The sequence below is a fragment of the Lipophrys pholis genome (assembly GCF_963383615.2).
Source record: "Lipophrys pholis genome assembly, chromosome: 3".
In the NCBI taxonomy this organism is placed as follows: domain Eukaryota; kingdom Metazoa; phylum Chordata; class Actinopteri; order Blenniiformes; family Blenniidae; genus Lipophrys; species Lipophrys pholis.
The window spans coordinates 11,876,152-11,897,250 of record NC_137627.1 but is presented as its reverse complement, the minus strand read 5'-3'; the positions used below and the strand labels follow the sequence as shown (position 1 = coordinate 11,897,250).

The 21,099-nt window shown below is 43.2% G+C and overlaps 1 protein-coding gene across 1 annotated transcript; it reads right to left on the bottom strand.

Annotated features, from left to right (window-relative positions):
* Window positions 1-5,188: 5,188 nt before the first annotated feature.
* On the bottom strand, window positions 5,189-13,940 carry ccnl1a (cyclin L1a). The gene is made up of 10 exons (XM_080459367.1): window positions 13,614-13,940; window positions 13,294-13,368; window positions 12,307-12,416; window positions 10,422-10,542; window positions 10,225-10,289; window positions 7,704-7,803; window positions 7,492-7,596; window positions 7,122-7,375; window positions 6,943-7,041; window positions 5,189-6,850 (listed from the first exon to the last, which is right to left on the bottom strand). Exons 1-10 carry the CDS (start codon window positions 13,860-13,862, stop codon window positions 6,376-6,378), a joined length of 1,653 nt encoding a protein of 550 aa, XP_080315493.1. The 5' UTR covers window positions 13,863-13,940; the 3' UTR covers window positions 5,189-6,375.
* Window positions 13,941-21,099: the final 7,159 nt, after the last annotated feature.

Sequence of the window (21,099 nt, the reverse complement as noted above, 5' to 3'; positions counted from 1 at the left end):
CCAACTACCAAGTTCCAGGAGAATACGGATCGTGGGTCACGCCCCTCCTGGAGGCGGCCATTGTTGTTGTTATTGTCCATCTACGCGCAAATGTGCAGAACTATTAGCCACGGCTGTGGTGAGCTTGTCCAGGAGCAGCTTTTCAGAGAACTTGTGTTTCCCTCTAATCTACGACGGAGCGGTTTCAGATAGTTCCGCCATGTTTGAAACATTAAGATTGCAGTGGCTGTTGTTGTGTAAACAGAAAGAATTTGTTTGTAGAAGCACACCAGCATCCCCCCAGATGGTTTTTTCTTCTATGTTATTTTTTTGAGAAGAAATAAGATAGAAGTAATATTCATCCGTTAGAAAATGTACTGTTTAGGAACCGAAGCTGAAAGCAGTCGAATAAACGTCACGAGGACAAATTGAAAGCTTTAAATTAGGCCAGAGTGTAGTTCGAGGTAGTTCGAGGCGATGAATACAGGATGACCACTTTCAAAATAGTTCAAACAATGTTTTCGTCTTTCACCGTGAAACTCAGGAAGTTTATCACGGAGCTGAATGCGGCTGTTCAACGTGGATAATAAGCCTGCGTGGTGTGGTGACATGAGGGAGTGTGAGAGTTGGCCGTCCTTCCTAAGATCAGCTCAGAAACCTTAAACGTCCCGCCCGGCTGTGGCCGTCTGATGCCAGGGGCGGTTAAAACAAGTACTTCCTCAAATCTATTCTTTTAAACACCTCATGTGGAATATATTTAATCAAAACGCTTCTTCTGCATCGGGTATTTTGTTTTGTAGATTGTCTTTTCATTTCGAAACTTTCTCACTCCGTTGTCTGTGTTTTAGTACTGGGGTGAGTTATGAAGCGAGGCCCTGAACTCTGCACGCTGGTCACATTTCTGTTCTTTTGCAATCCCGGGGTACTGTATGGACGGAACTCCTTCTGGCTCCCTCCAAATGAGAAACGTCTGCAGCAGTTTTCTCAGATGTTTCATGAGGAACAATGTCAGTACAACTTGTTGCCTCATGGCAAAGTTTGGACCGCAGAGTTCTCAAGAAAACATTGGAGTAAATGAGTGGTTTCCTCGTGGATTTGGAAACTCTGCCCGTTCAGTCGTGTTGATTTCGGACGATTCGCCGAAGGACTTTGTTCAGACACCAAAAGGTGAGCTCCCTTATTTTTAGGCCCTTTTTCTCGAGTTAAGAGTCGAAAAGGCCTGATACTTTGTGGCGTTTACGTCAAACTTTGAGACGGATTGGCTGAGACGTTGGTCAACTCTCCCAATCCATCAACCTACTGCGACACATTCAACGTGTTGAGCAGGACCAGGTCTCAGTCTCACCGGGGGGGGGGGGGGAGTGGCAGACGACCAAAGTCTGCACCCAGTTAAGCTCTGAACCGCCTGCACCAGACGAGCGTTCGCGGCCGGCCGTAGCGAATCCATTATTTTGTGTGATGTCTGATTTCCATGTTTATCTGGGGCCATGATCTGAGGCGTGCGTCTGCCCACTTCACTCGGTGCTTTTGGTTTAGGTGCATTTTTCTAAAGCCTGAAGGTGGTCTCGCTTCGTCACCAGGAAGAAATAAATAAATAAAGCAAATTCTCTTTTCAAGTTGGCCTAATGGCTGAAATCCTGTCAGCTGTGTGCCGTGCCGCCGTCGCACAAGGCTTCACACCGGCGTGAGTTACCACTGTTTGTACCTCAAGTCGTCTTTGTGCTCCCCCCCACGCCGCAGAACTCCATCTGCTCGCGCAGAAATTTTATTTACATCATGCCTCTCATTCACATTTGGATTCCTCCCTTCCACCCTCTTTAGTTTTATGACCTACATACACAGCTGGCTATACACCCCAGAGTGAGGAGGGGGGGGGGGGCGTTTCCCACTATGACTGCATGGTGTGTTTACATCCAGGGCAAAAACAACTCAACTTCTACTTGACTTTTTTAGCCTCACACGACGCTGAACTCGGATGTTTTCCAACCCTGACAGCAGACTCTGATAGCTGCACTTTTTTTTATTTCTCCCAATTGCAGATATCAAGTTTCTCCTGTCCTAGATTGAACATGTCATGAATATTCTTATCTTGACTGCTCGGAGGCTGACACGAGGAGATACGGAATTTCCCTCTGGGATTAATGAAGTATTTCTATTTCACCTTATTCTTTTCTATTCAAACGTTACAAATCTAAACAAGCTTGAATGACGGGCTTCCTGATACAATTCAGACAAAATTGTATTTAAAGGTGGCGTGTTTGGTGCCGTCAAACATTGAGGCTTTAAATATATATATATATATTCCAATATGGTGGCATGAACATAAATCACGTGGTCCTTGACGTCACACGGTCTATATATAGATGCACTAAAAACTCGATCTAACACGCGTAGCCATGGATCAAATAACGTCATGAAACTGAACCAATAGTATAATAATGTATTGCAGAACAACCGCAAACAGATATATTTAAAAAGTAGAGTTACGTTCACTTCATTGTAAAGCTGCAGTTTGCTGGCCTGAGGTAAATAAAATGAAGATTTCAGGCGTCACCAGGTGAGAGCGGAGAAACAAAGATAGGCTGAAAACCTCTAAACTCACACACACTGTGGAAAACACTGATACTGGTATAGTATGACTCCCCGCACAGGACGTAGGAACCATATGTTGTGCTAGATTATTTCTGAGCCGTGAAATCGCTTCATGGTGACAACAAAATAAAGAATCGGAAGGCCTCATTGCTTCCCATTGAAATGGTGCTGCATTGGTGGGATGAGCAGCAGAGTTGAGTATACTGGTTCCACGTCTGTCAGCGCCGGTGAAATGATGGACCAAACTCAAATTCAGTTTGTGTATATTTGATATGCAGATCTAATCTTGAAATACGACTCCGTGTAGGGACAATGCACTTTCTGTAACGTGAAAGTACCGTGAAGCTGATTTTAATCCCTCAATTTTTATTTTTACTGAAGAGAATGTCTGATAATGTGAAAGACAGCTGAGCACAGAGAACTCTCATGGCTCGTCTGACAGTCTGTCTGTCTGTCTATCTATCTATCTATCTATCTATCTATCTATCTATCTATCTATCTATCTATCTATCTATCTATCTATCTGTCTGTCTGTCTGTCTGTCTGTCTGTCTGTCTGTCTGTCTGTCTATCTATCTATCTGTCTGTCTGTCTGTCTGTCTATCTATCTATCTGTCTGTCTGTCTGTCTGTCTGTCTGTCTGTCTATCTATCTATCTATCTATCTATCTATCTATCTATCTGTCTGTCTATCTGTCTATCTGTCTGTCTGTCTGTCTGTCTGTCTGTCTGTCTGTCTGTCTGTCTGTCTGTCTGTCTGTCTGTCTATCTATCGATGGCAGTAGTGAGTTGTTAATGTTTGTAAATAAGATTTCCAACAATCAATAGACTGTGAACATGATTGATACAAGTATTAAAAGTATCTGAATGTATAATTACATTTAATAAAAAAATCTGCCTTTTGTTTAGAGATTTGAGATTTTCTTTGTCCTTCATTTAAACACTTGATTTTTGTTTTTGATATGAAGTCAGTATTTATTTTTACATGAATGTGAGGATTTAATCATGTCTCCAAAGACGACTGAGTCTCCGTCTTCTTCTTCTTCCATTTTAATATTACTCTAAGTTCAAACTGCAAACAAATGCAGTATTGATGATTACTGTACACTGGCCGTGTTCTAGACTGTGATGTGTGCCTGTTGCACCGTTCGCATGTTCGCCTCTTTGTCCCTTTTCCTGACAGAATTGTACAATAAATCTTTGGAATCAGTCAAATGTGAGTTTGTTCTTCCTCTCTGGGTTTAGTTTTGGTCTCATAGATTAAAAAAAATATATATATATCTATATATAAACTCACAGAGAATCAGATTATTTCCGTAATGGCTTTCTGACTTTTTACACAATACAAATTGAATTCATTTTACCACATGGTAAATGTAACACACTCAAAAATGTTCACAAGGGTAAAGATTCAAAACGTAATATGACACTTGTGTTTAAATGATCCGAGGATGATTTTATTGAGGTTTTTTTTGGGGGGGGGCCATTCAGGTGCTCAAGCATACGGTGGCCCAGAAGGGCCAAAAGCACACCAGGAATAGCCCCATTTAATTATCACATTACATTTATCTGCGCTACATTTTTGATTTTGTTGTTTGCCGTCGACTCATCTGACAAATCTTATAACAGTGATAAAGCTTCACAAACTGAAGATCTATTTTACTTAAGTGGCGAGAGGAAGGACTGTAATTTATGGCCGTGAATCGAAGCAGACCTGGGAGCTCTCCCAAACCTTCTCAGAGGGAAGCTCTCAGTTTGACCCCTGCCGAGATGTGTTCTTCAATTTGTCGACCTCGTTGGATTTTGGTTATTCAGTGTTCTCTGATCAAGACAGGAATGTTTTATGTGGTCGCATCTCCCCTGCCTTCACTCAGTCAGCTGGGATCAGCTCCATCCACCCTTCCAGCGTGTGAAGTGGTGTCAAAGATGAATGAATGAATGGATGTTGGCTGTAATTTGTAACCTCACCACTAGATGGCACTACATCTCACACAACAGTTGGCAGTTTATGAAGCTGATGTCTCGAGGCCCTGATCTTTCTAGCAGGTGTGACGAGAGAAGTGAAGACTGGAAACTTGTGATTCAAAGACGCTGCAGAGGAGCCATGGAGAGGTGGTCCAGGGCGTTTCTAATCCCGAGTAAAATGGCAGAATAATAACCTCTAAATAACCTTCAACTGCTTATTTCTGTCTGAATAGAAAATGAAAAGTGGCTGCTACTGACCTGAGGGATTTATATCAGGATTTCATTTATTACAATTTGGATTATTTTGACGACACTCACGGGACGATCACTCCCGTTTATCATGGCTTTGCCGAAGCTTTCTGTGACGTCATTGGAGTCGAGTATCACGGTGCTATTGACCAACGTTTCCAGGAACAAAAGGTCTTTAAATTGGCTACGAGACAACAAGAAGTTACAAAACCGTTGTATTTGTGTTGCACAACAGTTAACTTTGTTGTAGGGTAAAAACTCGGTGTGTGGTCACTTCAAGAACAAGATGTGGTCATAAAGGGTCATTTTTAGTCTCTAGGCTCAACAGTGCCATCTGGTGCCTCGATACGATATGTACTTTCTGCAATACTGCATCTTTTATTTCAGAAATGTCAACAACTGAACTCCAACTGCACTTTTATTACTTTCACATTGAACCGAGATCTAAACATGATGTAACATTCATCCAAGCTGGATTGTTATTGTATTCGTTCGCTGGTCAAGACAAAAAGAAAGAAAAAAATAATTCTGAGTTCAGTGGCGTAACTCTTTAATTACTGAATAAAAATTTGACATGAACACGTGTGGACTAAAAACCAGTGTAACAAATTATCAACCCTAAAATATTTTTTGACTCAAGTCTGCATTTCCCTGCTGGACAGAAGGAAAAAAAAACAACAAAAAAAAAGTTTGCTTTTCTCCAAACCTGTACAAAATACAGCGTCAGCATTTGTACATACATGTGAAAAAACTAAACAAAACAAAACCACTTTGCTGTAATCATGTGCAAACATACACATCTGTCCTGGTGGACTTTTATTTTACATTTACTCATTCAATCCTTCCACTGAGCACTTTAGCTTTTATAAATCAAAGCATTCACAATGCCTCAGTGGGTAGCAGGCCGTCTTTACACTGTAAATAAGTTTCTTTTCCCCCAGAGTCCAAAACTTTACATGTAAAACCAAGAACACAAGGGTAGGCTAGATGGTTGGTGGGTGTTTGAAGTGGTGCGAGCGTTGAGAGGAGGGTTTGGGGCTGATGGTGTCTGACCAGGTGGAAACCATCTTCTCTGGTGGTCTGGGTCACTCAGATGCATAAAGGACATCTTTTACGTCAGTGTGTCAAGAGTCAAAGCAACTAATACTGTCAACGTAAGACTGGCAGTTTCAAGTTTACCTCTATATGAATGTTTGATCATTTGAAAGCCCCTTTTCTAGGATGCATGTGAGAAACCCAGACGGCTCCAGCAGCACGAGGCTGGAAAAATCCCCAAAACCAAGCAAACGTCGCAGATACATCAGATGGGTGGAATTGTCAACAATCCCATCTGACATACTGGAAATGTTGAACATTTGGTTTACTTTCACAGAAGTTGTACTTCACTTACATTCGCTTGGTTTGGGGAGGTGCGACTCCAGCTGGCTGAGAGAGAACAGAACGACTCGTGCTTTCAGCAGCTCACTTTCAACACAACGTTCAGGAAAAAAATCCAACGCAACAGTTTTGCATATACTGGAGATGCTTCAGCGACAATCAACCCCACAGCCTCTGTGTGTGTGTGTGTGTGTGTGTGTGTGTGTGTGTGTGTCTCAGCGCCGGTGACGACCGTGTCCTGAGTGTCCGCTGCTGTGGTGCTTGCTCTTGTGGCTGCGCTCCCTCTCTCGCTCCCTGTCGTAGGAGCGAGAGCGCTCCCTCTCCCTGCGGTCTCCTCGGTGGCCGCCTCCACGCTCGTGTTTGTGTTTCTTTGAAGTGAGCTCGAAGGAGCCGCGGTCTCTGTCCCGCTCTCGCTCCCTCTCTCGCTCGCGCTCCCGGTCTACTTTGACCGGAGTGCGGGAGCGCGAGCGAGAGCGCGAACGCTTCCTCTTGTGACCCGACCCGCCGCCCCCACTGCTGCTGTGGCGACCGCTCAGCTTGGAGTCGCTGTTGCTGTGGTGGCTGGATTTGGACTTGAGGTGGGGGAGGAGGGGCGAGGGGGGGTGTCGCCGAGGCGACGGGCTGCGACTGTGAGAGCGAGAACGTGAGCGAGAGCTGTAGGTCCCTGAGTGACTGCGTCTGCTGTTGTAACTGTGGAGGACAAGAGGAAGATGGTGAATAATATCAAAGAGCATCAAATGTAAACTTCAGTGGCTTGTTGGGTTGTTGTTGGCTTAACTTACTGTCTGCGGGGAGAACGTGACCTTGATCGTGACCGTGTTCTAGAGCGAGAACGACTTCCACTCCTGCTGTTCCTCCCAATCTTCACGTCCTTCCGTAACCTTTGTTTGAGAAAGAAAAGAGACTCAAGTTACAGAGAATCGCCGGGAGAATTCCGGCCTTGACAAAGACACTCACGCACCCATTATGTGGACTTTTGTTTGTTTGGGCCCGGTTGTCAGACTCCTTCTTCGCAGGCTTGAGGGTCTGGGGGTTTGGAGACTTCTCCTCCACCTTGACCACGTTTGGAGAGCAGGGCTTTGAAGCCGGAGAGAAGCCCCCCAGCGTGGAAAGTGCAGGGGTTCCATCAGGATTCAGGCCTTTGGCCTTCAGCTTAGCCTCGGCCAGAAACATCTTCCTCCGCTCCACCTCCTTCTCCAGCTGCTCGTAATTAGGCTGCGAACACAGAACAAGAACACTCTGAATGTTTGACAGCAGCTGAGCAGACTGACGTCATGTGACACAGTTCAAGTCTTTATTAGGAGCTCACTGATCTGCTACATGACCGTTACCTTCTTCCTTGTGTAGAGCTTGAGGGTGGTGATGCAGATCTCTTTAATCTCCTCCTCAGTGGTGCTGAACAGCAGGTACCAATGAGGTCTGGATGGCAGAGGAATCTGAGAACATGTACAAGCTTTGCTTAGGCCACAAACCTGGAGACGACTTTAGACGACTACATCTGAGAAACAAAGCCACCCCAAGTGTACAGAAATCGAAAGCTCACCTGTAGAGCTCGGGCAGCGAGGTATATGCAGGCACAGGCAATCGTCTCCGCTTGGAACCGCACAAAGACATTTGTCCTCAGGGTGTCGTTCATGTAGTTCCTATAAAGGGAGAAAACAACACAAAAACAAAAACATAGCATCTTCTCCACACAAAGTCTCACCAACACAATCACCCAATAATTCAATCTTCATGGTTTTTTAGAACCAAATCCCCACAAAGGCCATAAAACTTTAACTCTGTCTTTACAATCCAAACATTTGTGGCTTGTCTTGTGATTTTCTCCAAGTTCGTTTTGTTATTTTACATTTGGACCTGACATCTTAAGGTCAGAGTTACATGAAAGCTGTATTGTCATTAGTGAGTTTAACTTTGTCCATTTCTCTCTCTCTCTCTCTCTCTTTCGGGGGGCATCCACAGGTCTGCTGTTGGTCACAGATAAAGAATGAAGACACAAATGGGGAAAAGAAAGTCTGATGACCCGCTGACATTCTGCCACATTGGGCCCAGTACACCTGGCGCACACGTGCTTTTCGGGTGATCTGACCAGCCTTGCCTTTGTCTGGTGACAGACTGAGGAAATCACTGCACACCGGGCCCTTTGACCTTTTAGTAGAAGTGGCGTAGAGGTAGTAACAGAACCCAAAGTGAAGTGGTCGGCCTGAACTACATGATACCGACCAGTATAAACAGTCTGCGGCAGGGCTCACCACTTGATCCGATCACCCGAAATGCATGTTGATGCCAAGTGTAAACAAGCCCATGAAACCAAACAGTAACTAGATTAGACCCAATGATGACTGACAACAATGACGCATGCCTTTAGATCAGGGAACATGCATGCAAACTTCTAGAATGCAGCTTTCAGATCGGTACATCTGAAATATACAAGGAGGCAGAACAAATATGGCAGCATGCGACAACTACTTTGAATTAGTGAAGCTTTGCAATTAGTCAAAACTGACCCAAAATTTCACGTTTTTCAAGTTTCTGCTGTACAGGAACTTTCTTGCCCCACCCAAGAGATCTTAGTGAGCCACAGGCCGGCTATGAGGACAGGTCTAGTCAGCCTCCGACTCAGTTCCCACATGTGTCAGTTAGAGGCTCCGGTGTGCAACATTAAGGTCCTGTGCGACCACACAGACATGTTATTGAGTCAAAGGCAACCCATAAATGAGATTAGCCACTAGGAGTGTTAGAGAAGACACGATGACCATAATGGGGATCATACAAGTGCAGGGTGGCGTGACATCTATGTTATTCAGACACATAGACGTCGTAAGGACAAAAACATAAGTGAGATGGTAAAATCTTCGAAAACAAACTCAACATTGGTATCACTCAAACCAGACAACAAACGATACAGCAACTTCTCTCAAGACAACCAGACTTCCTCACAGATTTAACACCCCAACATACACATCAGTTTGTGTCAAGCCATTTACAAGCATGTGAATATTTACACTTTCACTTCAGTGGAGGTTTGCAGACGTTTGAAAACCTGCTGAAGACAAAACTACCAGTCTACTCTGCCGTCAACGAAAAGCCAGAACTGCCATCGCTACTACGGATATACGAACGTTGCGTTCTGATTGCTGTGTGGGTGAGACAGGTCCTTGGAGGCAAAACCTGAGAACTGGATCAGCCTGTAAGAGACACATGTCTGAACACCACATCAGTTGGGGACAAGACAGTATTTTACTTTTAAAAGTGAAAAATAATCAAACTGTTGGAAAAAAAATAAATTAAAAAAAAAGTAGCGTTCTGGATAAGTTTACTTCATTGATAAATGCAAGTAAACTACAAAAAGTGGAATCTACCTGTAGCTACTTGGCAAAAATAGGAATTACAGTTTGTAGCAAGACCAAAAAAATACAAATCCTTTTGGACACCCAAGAGAAAACAAGGCGATGCTGGCTGTTGGAAAAGGCCCGCTCGCCCCCTTCAGTGAATCTCGGCATTGGGATTGGCTGTCAGGAGTGGGCCAGCCAGCCAATGGGGGGAGCTTCCTGAGGTCATGTGGTTGGAGGAGGCAGAGTTCAGAGGTTCTTTATGTGACTTACCAGCATGGACTACCCTTTAATCAAAGAGTAGAGAGAAAGGACAAAGTTAAACCAAGTTCCCTGGGCATTTCAAATCAAACAGACTTTAAAGCAAGCCATGTAAGGGCAGACAAGAGAGTGAGACTAGTAGCTGGTTTGCAATTAAACAAATTGCTCCATCAGAGAAAAAAAAAAGATGTGGAAGGGTTCAAATGGAGTGAGGGGATGTCTTTGTCAGACCTGGGCAAAATGGTTTGTTGAATGCTTTTCAAATTGGAGGCCACTTGAATACAAACCGATTTTTTTATTTATTTATTTTTTTAAATTGTAAAACGAGATCCAACAAGTGCTCCTCAGAAATGACACCATTTGAAAGTCGTTCAACTTCATCCACAGCCCAGGTCTGGTGGCACTTCTTGCAGACATGACACAGGTTGCTGCTGTGGGGGATTGTGAGTGCAGAACAACAAAGAAACTTACCAGGCCGTCTGGACCAGAGTCTGGTTCTTTTCGCATTCCAGGACTTGGATGTACGTGACGATAAGCTGGAATGGAACATTTACAACTTATTAAAAACACAGAAACAAACCTGCTCACTCCTTTCCTCAGAAGTGAGAAACTATTTGGATTACAACTATGTGGCTAAACACAAAGCTGATGGTTTGGATTTCACTCACCTTGTGTGGATGCTTCACATGGACACAGAAGCCCAGCTCCTTCAGGACCCGCCGTTCCGCTTTGATGACTTGGTTTTTGGTATTTATGTAGTTCTGATCAAGTATCAATGAACTTGGATTCCTAGTTTTATAAAGGAATGAAAATATAATGTTGTTCCCCTCTCATCGTAAGAAACGTAAAGATGAAAGTGCCCTTTTGTCATCCTACACTTTTTTCCCTGGTTCAACCAACTAAAAGCAACTGCTTGCATGCCTGACAGTTTGTCGGGGTTTGTGGACTCCTGTGGTTCTGCTGATCTGCTGGGATCTGAAGACAGCCCTCCGCCTCAAACACCGTGTGCCACAGCTTTCAAAGAAATATCAATAAATGCCACCAAAAGACACTTCAGGCTTCTAACGCTCAAAGGAAACTCAACCAAGCAAACCTCCACAACAGTTTCAACCTCACCTGGCAGTCGATCACAGAAAAATCTGCAACCACAACTCATTACTTAATTGATCAATATGGAAGAGCAAAAGTACAACAGAAACTTTCCTGCCAGTAACAACGATAAACCCACCCACAACATACGGATAAATGCTCCCTACTTCAAAATGTACAGAAGCAGAGAAACATTAAATTGTACCTTTAACTAACTGAACAAAATGCGTCTTCCATTCACATGATTTAATTTAATTCCTTTCAATCTGTATCTGTTGACAAGCTGTCTGTTGGGAAAAAAAATTTCCCATCAATAAAACTTGATCACAACATTAACATCACATCTTATCTGGCAACTCTGATTGGATACAGATTTGTCATTCACAAGCAGTCAAACCAACAATTAACCAAATCAAAGCCAGACCCATTTTAAAACCAAAGGCTTTTTAGAAAAACAAACAAGTGAATAATATCATGCTACAAACCACATGCGTTGCAAAAAGTCAAATATCCATTATACACAAATCTTACAATCTCACATCAATAACAAAGAAAACATCCTTTTGAAGTACATCAAAGCTCGAGGCAAACAACACTGACTCACATTAACAGCATGTGATTACTACAACTAAAGTTCATGCACTGACAGCGCTAATGAACGAGTAACCACTTCATTGTCTTCAAAGTGATATTTCTTTAAAAGCCATGGGTTACAGTGGGTGAATGAGGTTTTGCTCTTGAAGCACAGTCAAAATGCATGGTGAGGAGCAGTCAGAGAAGAGAACTACGTTACCCAATGGTCCACAGACTGACGGACAGTTAGATACCCAAAGCTTAAGACTGAACCACAGGAGTCCTCAAGGGGCCCCAGGGGCCAAGGACCTTCGGCCAACCTGTCATCCCCGATCCCAGTGCCCCGCGGTGGCTCAGACCACGGGAGTCTCCCACAGGTCGGGGGTGGGGTGGGCCAGGGGGAGCAGAGCGACCCCCTCGCATCATGGTTGTCATGCCGACTGCTTCATCTTACGTACCATTCCACATCACCCAGGCTTTGGTAAATGTAGCTGGTCGCTGTTAGTTGGTTGCAAGGGAAAAAAGAGTCCAAGTTAATACCAAGGTCTAAAATATGGACATGAACAAATTTCTAGTAGGACAAATGCACAAAGTTAATGTGCATTGTCTTACAAGTCTCATTATGCGCTTCAGTGTGTGAAGCGAGTTTGTTGAGAAATCAAATTCATTGTAATGTCACTCATGTCTAAGGGTAGCCAATTACACTTCTGAAACTATTAGAGAAGAGAAAACTGAAAAGTTTTAAAATGGTTTAGGGTACATGGATAAACAGAAGAGCACTTTCACAGCAAAAAATAAAAAATATACAACATTGTGAAAGATACAAATAATACAATGCCAACAAATATTGTCACAGTCCATCAGGTTGATGCATTCAAGGCTGATACTTACTTTTTGACTCTGATCTGTTTCAGGTGATGGAAAACGTTGATGACATCTCGTATTCGCCGTGGCGCTTCTTCAATCTTGGATGCCAAGTTGATGCAGGCCATTGCAACAATCTGGGAAGGAAACGATCGGAGTGCAAAGTTGGAAGGAAGAGTTTTCTGAGGACACGCAACCAGAATAGAGCCCACACGTGACGAGCACGGCTCAGCAAAGTTATCTTACATCTATTAACAGAGTACTTTATCTGCACATTGAGGTAGTCTGGATAAGAGGACAGGATGTAAAGTCAGAATAACAAAGTGGAACTCTCTCCAAAGCTATTGTTCATTGGCTTAAGTAAGACACTTTAAATGGATTAAAAGAGTAAATCATTAGTTTTATCCTACTGATGATGATGTTGCAATAATTGTTTAGTGTGGATTTAATGTGAAATATTCTGTCAAATGAGCAATATGTTTAACAAATAGTCCATGATCCTGAAGGGCCAATTTCCTGGTTCTTTTAGTCTGGTCATACTATAACTCTGCTCCTTAGTAGACTTTCTCATGAGCTTGTTGATACAATCACTAAAGACACAATGTCCAGGACAGAGGCCATCTGAGATCGTGAATAGATAGCACTAGTTTAGTCTCAGGAAAATATGATTTACAAGGAATACTAATAAACAGTGTGCGAAGACGACAAAAAATAGAAAGTAAATCGACACGCTTGATGGGTAAGTCGATGTTACTCATTAGGCCGCACGGACGATTAAAATACCCCAAATCGATAGATTTCAAATTAGAACATCAAAAACTATGTGAATCTGAGCTAGAATGTACTCCCCGACTTCAAATCTACAAGGATAATAGGTGGCAAGTTGATCAAACGGAGTCAGTTCCTGCCTCGCCTCGATACAGATTGACTCCTGTTGACAACATGGCTTCCACCAACGTAACTATAACGTCGTGCTAATGACGCCGCTGAACCCGAATACAGACCCAAACTTACCTCAAAGCTGTGTTTGACGAATGATTTGGAGTAGAAAAACCGATGGAAAAGCACTTGTCCCGTCGCCATCGCCACCTGGAGGGAGGGAAATAAAACCACATATGTGTTCAGCTCAGTGTAAGCCGGCCTAACCTTGTACAATAGACCGCCGCCATTTTAACTCCACCACGCCAGCGTCAAAGACCTGACATTAGCATGCGCTAACTGCTAGGCCGCGGTGAGACGGAGACAAAAAAAATCGTACATTCTCCCGTGTCAAATGAACGGGCGATACTTGATACAAGTGTTTTTAGAGTTTGTGAAACCGTATGAAGCGCTACCTGGGGCAACCGGAGCAGAATACCCGCCGACTGGATCAATTCACAGCCGAGGATGCGAAGGTCGGTCTCCGTGTTCAGGTCGAGGCCGTCGAGCATCGACGGCGTCGGGGAGAGCCGCTCCTCCGGGATGAGCGAGTTGTCAATGGCGAGGAAAACCTCCGAGTACACTTTGTCGCCAATGAGGATGCCATCGTTGGTGATGGTGGTGGGAGCGTTGGTAGCAGATGCGGGGAGTTGACCGGCAGCCATATTAACAGGAATTCTCGGCGGTCACCAGCAGCGGCGGCTCAGCCTCAACAGGACGGCAACGGAGCGCTGCACGCGACTAAAGACGTGACGTCAGAGTGCACATCCGCGAGTGTAAAATAGTTCTCTTTTTGAATATGTGTGTGAGTGAATAACGCTGTTTCCCATGAAATGGTCCCCATGAAAAACTTTGAATATAAATAAGTAAATATTTCGTTTGGGATTTGTGTAAAGATCTAAAGAAACAGTTGAAGACTAAATGTGAACTTGAAAATTCCAGAGGAAATATTGTGTGATATTAACATCCTACACGTTTTGATGTGCTTTTTGTGTCTGTACTTCCAATGGGGCATGACTAGTTTTGCAGGAAAAGAAAAACGGAATAATAATAATAATAACAACAACAACAATAATAATAAAACTAAATGGCTGCCGAGGATAGTCGTCTTTGCGCCTTGCTTCTTAAAGAGGCAGGCACATTTTTTGTGCACCTCCGTGGCAACAGACGCTGATCTCCTATGATCTCCCATACAAACGCCCACCCGCTTTGTATTGGACTTTTTTTCACTGTTTTTTGGGCATATTTCGCCAAATTGTTAACAAAAGTCATAGCAACATATTCCCGAACGTTCAGCAAGTTTTGATATGCTGTTCGTGTCTGTGTACCAAATAGTGTAGCACGAGTCACCTGCCCCAAAAAAGATTAAAAAAAAATAATAAGCAAATTAAACAGCCACCTACTATGATTGTAATCTTTGCGCTTTGCCACTAAGGAAGGTACACGAATGACTTAAAGATAAATCATGCCTAAAACTCCAAGAGTTTAGACTTTAAACAATAATGTTTTTGGTCAACAGAAGGCTTGTTAAATGTTGCATTAAAAGACATCGGGTATTTTTAAATTTTTTAATTCTAACATTATATTTCCGGACTGATACATCTAGCTTATAACTGATGTAAATCTGGTATATACGTTAATGTCTGGCGTTTCTCTGCAAGTTATCGCACAGCGGTCACTGTTACACTCAAAATATTCCGATATTTCACTAACGCAGCACGCGGAAACGAGTCACCGCCAACGGTTTCTGTGACGCGTTTTACAGGAAACACCGGACTTCTCACCACCAGCGCGAGTACATATCAATCCGCCGATAAGAAAGAAAGAAAGAAAGAAAGAAACTAACAAAGAAACAAACAAACAATCAAAGAAAGAAAGAAAGAGATTATGCGTATATAGCTATTTATGACAAATAAAGTACTTGAATACTATAAAGAAACTCCAGTTTGTTTGCTCTATTAACTTTGTGAAATGAGTCTGTCTTGTATCCTTGTCTAAATATAAAACGAAGCAAGAGGAGAGGACAAAAAACAACAGTGAACTAGTCTATTAACTTTATTTCATAAATCCACAGCTCCACATGAGCAGCTTGTCCTGGGAACACTGTGTTCAGTCACACTGTTCAGTCACAGCTCAGCCTCAGAAGCTTTGCAGTAACTATAAATGGACAGCAGAGGGAACCAGAGCACCACGAGTGGAGGATTGTGAAGCCCTGATATTCCTCAGGTGAAGCAAAGAGTCAAAGTCAGGACAGTAAACATATATCCAATATCCATCAAGTCTGATGCTACATAAACTGAAATGTTTGTTCTCTTATTGAATGCATCTGTCCTTCTCATTCTCAGACAATGTTCCAGATATACACACATTGTTTCGGTGCATCTGTAAATCCTGTCTGGATCTTGGACTTGGCTTCCTCACCTTGTTGCATGTTACTCTTTCCTGATGAAGAGGAAAGAGGGTTAATATGTTGTCTGTGAATTTTCCTTGAAACGCCTCTAACTATTCTTGACCTGCCTACATGAGGTCATTAAGAAATTAGGAATTACATTTAAAAACAAAAACAAAAGAGTGTACATGATGCATGCAATACTCTTCTTATTTTGAAGCTTGATGCTTTAGTTTTTTCTGTGTACATAGCCCATACTTGTGGAGGCACTTTTTCCCGTCTTTGTTGAGTTGACAGGGGTTACTAATGATTGTTACTCTACAAAAGTAAACTGTAACCATACCAACATATTTCACATAAACTGAGTGTGAACACCGGGGAAGAGGATATGGTGTGTGAAAGTAAATTACAATTTGAAACACCAGCATTCTTCTTCCCTCTCCCGTATCCTCCTTCCTCACACACACTCAGTCACTCTCATGCTCTGCATCACTGCGTCGATGGACCTCCTCACTGGCTTTCTTCATCTCCCCCTTTGCCTATCACCCCCATCCTCGGCATTGTTTCACCTACAACGCTATCATCTCACACATATTCAACAAAAAACATCTCAAAATGGTCACTCTCACCTTCCCCGTCAAACTGTCCAACATGAGCTGTGCCTCTTAAGTACTCATTAATACTCCTTAATCCAAAAGAAAATTAAGAGCAGTTTTAACATTATGGCATATTCAACACACAATTGCACACAATGACAAATTTACTCTCACAATGTGGCGTTGGTGCTAAGATCACTGTATCGCTGATGGATCAAAAATTCCAATAAAAAGTTCCTTTGTAATTTTCACACCTTGTATTATCACCATGTGAGCCAGATTTGACTCTTGGGTGATGGTTTTGGCTCACGGGCCTTATGTTTGATCTCCATGTCACTGACTTTCTCATTGAATGTGGTCGTGATTCTTTAATCACTCCTGATCCGTCTGGTCTGAATCCACAACAATAATGGGCCATTTATCAAACATGTTCAATTTACAGCTTTTTATTGAGAAATATATCATTTTTAACAGAATTGAGATCAATCTATGGCTCTATCTGCCAGGAAAACCCCAGTTTATTTTTTCAAAGTGTCCCTAACAATAAAATGAAACATCCCCCTCTGCTTTAAAGGATAAATCGTCACTCAATAATAGTTGTCTCACCTATTCAAGGGAGTGTATTACTGCTAAAGGAGACACTGCCCTGCAAATTAACCCACAATTCAAGTTTCCTTGTGAAATGATCTGATTGACTTACTGGGATTTTTATGGGATTATTGTTACATTATCATCTAAATCTGTGGCAGAGACTCAGACCGAGCTTGAATACTTGAGCGCTTTCATAGACCATTCAATGTGGATATTGAATAGTATACACACACAAAAACATATTCACAATAAAAATTAAAAAATAAAGTTTTTATTAATTAATGTCTTTTGAGAATATTGCCATTTGAGCATTAACACTGGCTACTGTATCCTCCTCTCGTAAAGCAAAATACAACCAACAAATAGTTGTTCAAATAAAAATCTCACTGATGCCGTGAGCGGTACTTTAAAAAAAAGAGCAGAACGTACAGTAATGCAAAACTCCTATACCAACAAGCACTTAGTGGGTGAGTGGTGGAACGGTTTGTGTTCAAAACCAATGAAGTAAATAAGTCCGTTTTCATTTTTATTGCCGTCAACCAACGTGAGTGTAATGGTTGTTTGGAAGCAACAGAATAACAAGACGGCTGTGATTACCTTCCTCCTGCTGAATCTCAGCCGTGCCGACATTCAGTACATCGCTCCCTCTTGTGTGATATTGCTCTATTATACAAATACAAATGAAGATGGATTGATCGTTGAGTGACGTCGCCTTTGATCTCTCAGATTGATCCCCTCATACACCGAGCTGGTTTGCATTATGCTTCAGTTCCATTTTCCACAATTTGTTATTTTCATTACAAATGTGACCCAATAACTGACGCACAACAAACATGGGGTCGTTCGCCACAGAAACTCTCAGACATAGGATGCAGTGAGTTAAGTAGGAGCCAATCAGCAAATTATGGCCTCAAGCCCCGCAACACAGTTTGATCTGGCTGCAGTTCTTTATTTTTGTGCACTTTGGAAGCAAAAGCTGTAATCATGTAGAAACGTCACAAGGGTCTACTTCAGTCTTTTCCCTGTAGTTTGTCCCCCCCCCCCGTAGCTTTCACAATTTCACATGGAAATTAATAGTCATGTTATATTTCCGCATCGGAGTATCTTAAAAATAGACTCCGATCGCAAAAGTTTGAGGTGACCGACGTGATGGCCTTCAGCCATATTTCAGCTGTAGTGGTTTCAGTTTCAGCCATTTTCTCAGTTTGGCCATTTGATCTCAACAAGAATTCTTGCCGTTTGAAACCGTTTTGTCTGACCAGGAGAAAATAAGTGTGTGTGTGCAAATAAAAAATATGTATTGATATGTAATTATCTCAAATCTTCAAGGATCTACTAGAGAGGGGCCGAGGAGCCACATGTGAGATCACCAGCCCATCACAGGCAGAACACTAGAGACAATCTGACACACTCAGATTGACACGTTTCCGCAATTTAGAGTCGCCAATTAGCCTCAAACACATGTTTTTGGACTGTGGGAGGAAACTGGAGTACTAAGCCTCCAAGTAAAGACTTTCACTAACGCTGTTCTGGCTGGGAGGCCAGAGTGCAAACCACTACCTCCACTGTGTGGCCCTGGGTGTATACATATACATATGCATATGAAAAGTTAAGATTTGGTGAGACGGGGCCAAAATGGTTGTGAAGCCTGCAAACCCCTGGTCTCCTGACTTGGATAATCTGTCAGGCCGTCCGCATCTGCATTGCAAGCACAGGGCACCTCTCTGGGTCTCACTAATGCAGCCCATAAAGTGGCAGACTGAGGTCTCATTGTCCCCGTCATTAACCGACACCTACAAGCAGCACCTCCGGCCCCCACACTTACGCAGTTACCACCGCGACAAGAATACTGAGCATTCTTGCGCCGGTTGCCCGGGTGACACTAATTATAGGGTGTGGGAGGGCTCACGGGATGACAGGATTCCAAAAGCAGCGTACATCAACGCTGCAGCGAGGCGTTAAGGGACACCCAGTGACGAACAAGGGCTTAGTCATACACACACATACACACGCCACTCCCCGGAGCGTGTGTGTTTACGAGAAACTCGCACAGATTCCCCAGGGACACGTGTGCGTGCCTGCCCTGCTATGATAATTACCGCGAGGAGATCACATTCCCTGTGTGGATATGTGTGTGCGTGTGTGCGTGAGCGCGTGACCATTCGTGTGCGCGGGCATTTGTTTAGGGCGATTAAATTTGAATGTTCACAACCGATCAAAACTTCCTCCGTGTCAGTCAGCTCCATGGAATTCCACGTGTCGACAACAAACGTATGGAGACGTGGACAGAGTTTGTCGGGTTCGTGTCTATTTAGACCACATTTCTTTCGTGGCTCCTTTTCAAACACATATACACCAGGAAGGACAGCAGGTCAAGGGCTGCAAAGCAAGGGCACCAGCAAAGGAAAAACGCCTCGGCAGAAGAGCAGAGGGGAGTAGAAAAGAGCGAGCCGGCTGGATCAAAAATAAAGTAAAGATAGCCGAGGAGGAGAGGCTGACAGGGAATTGCTTTTTAGCGGGAGGGTCATAGAGGCTGAATACCAAAAGAAGGCCAAGAAGATTAAAGGAATATTGACACACAGAGACAGATTTATGCGTGTGTGATAGAGCTGCAGAGGGAGGGAGAGTGTTTATGTTGCGAGCCAGACAGAAGGAGAAGAAAGAGTGTGTGGTGGTACAAAGGAGGAGCGTGGAAAGCAGGGCAGGTTCACGCCTCCGACCGGGATGGTTACACTTCATCTCTCTGTATGAACAGCGCAAATGCAGGTCACGGAGGGAGGAGGCAGAACATGGATAAAAGAAGAAAAGGTCAAAGGTCAGCACATGGTTAGAATGGACTCTTTTCATGGCCCGGCGTTTTGACTTTACAGAGCATGAAGTGCACAGGTGTCAGTAATAACATGAATGGAGTGTACCAGTGAAGTGCTGTCAGTGACCCCTGGATGGGGAAGATGAAACGCAGACATTAATAAAGCTTTTACTTCGGCTTCATGCTTCACGGCGCAAAGTTACGCATCTTTCCGCCGTCCGGCGTCCAGACAACAACTTTAAAGATGCTAAAGCTAACAGCCGGCTAAGTGAGCAGAACAAAGAGAGACAGCAGCTCTACAGCCGTGTTGTTTCTGTGCTGACAAGCTCACAAAAACTTAGTGGAAGAACTTTGAAGAGGAACATCTTCACGTTTTCCACACGGAGATCACAACAAACACCGTTGTGATCATTGAATTGAGATTTTCTGTCTGTTACAGGTCTGCCTCCACAGACATATCAGTCAGCAGTTGAATCTAAGCAGATCTAACTTTTCTTTTCGGAAATTTTGCAACAAAGAAAATAAAACTTTAAAAATGTGGAGGCTTCAAACATTTATTCAGTGATGATGGTCGCCTGAGGTTCATGTAATCAGTGCAGCGATGTTTTACAGAAAACCACGATGTGCCATTTTTAAAGTAACAATATCCTTTTCATCCATTTTCGACATTGGTGAAAAACTTAGTCATTAGCAGGCGGAATCTTGAGTTGGGGGATACAAACATGTTTTGTGAAAACACGCTGTCTTTGCCCTTTGACCTTTGACCAGGATTTTATACTTGAGTCCAGTTGAACTTCTGTACCAGGCTGTAAAATCCTCCAGGTGTTCCTGTGAAATCTGAAAACATAATGGCTCCGGTCACAGTTGTTGCCTCTGCGGAGGCATAAAAAGTAAGTCATGGTTAGGACAGAAACAATCGCGGCCTGGAAACAAACACACATGCACACATAGTACGCATGCACAGCAATTGTACACAAGGCCACACACTCAAACACAGGAAGACAACAACAAATCAGCAGCAAAGCACAAAAAAAGCGGCTTCTGTCACACAAATCACATCAAAGGAAAACGCCATTTTTAAAGGAAACCGTACGCACTGAAAAACACAAGATACTTTCTTGAATTCACAAATGATCTCATGAATAAAAATTAGTACATTCACTTCTTTATTCCTGATACTACATCATTAGAAAAAAGTAATTTGGAAACCTGCCATTAAACCCTCAGAGAAACACATCAAAGACAGAAAAGTAGGTTCGAGCAGCACAAAATGTTCATTGTTCAGTACTTCAGAACATCCTCTCTGTTTGGACCAAGGTTTTCAGCAGATAAGCCGTGTGTGTGTGTGTGTGTGTGTGTGTGTGTGTGTGTGTGTGTGCGTGTGTGTGTGTGTGTGTGTGTGTGTGTGTGTGTGTTTTGGCAAACAGGAAACGTTGGCAGGACGAGAAAAAAGCAAAATCCACCTTTTTTGAGCAAACGATGTGCATGTGTGCATCCTCACAGATGGATTGGAAGGA

Coding starts and splice junctions, on each gene's coding strand:
- ccnl1a (XM_080459367.1), bottom strand. CDS start 13,862: ATGGCTGCCGGTCAACTCCCCGCATCTGCTACCAACGCTCCCACCACC. Junction 7,597..7,703: donor TCGCTGCCCGAGCTCTACAG/GTGAGCTTTCGA, acceptor ACATGTTCTCAG/ATTCCTCTGCCATCCAGACC. Junction 6,851..6,942: donor TCACGTTCTCCCCGCAGACA/GTAAGTTAAGCC, acceptor TGTCCTCCACAG/TTACAACAGCAGACGCAGTC.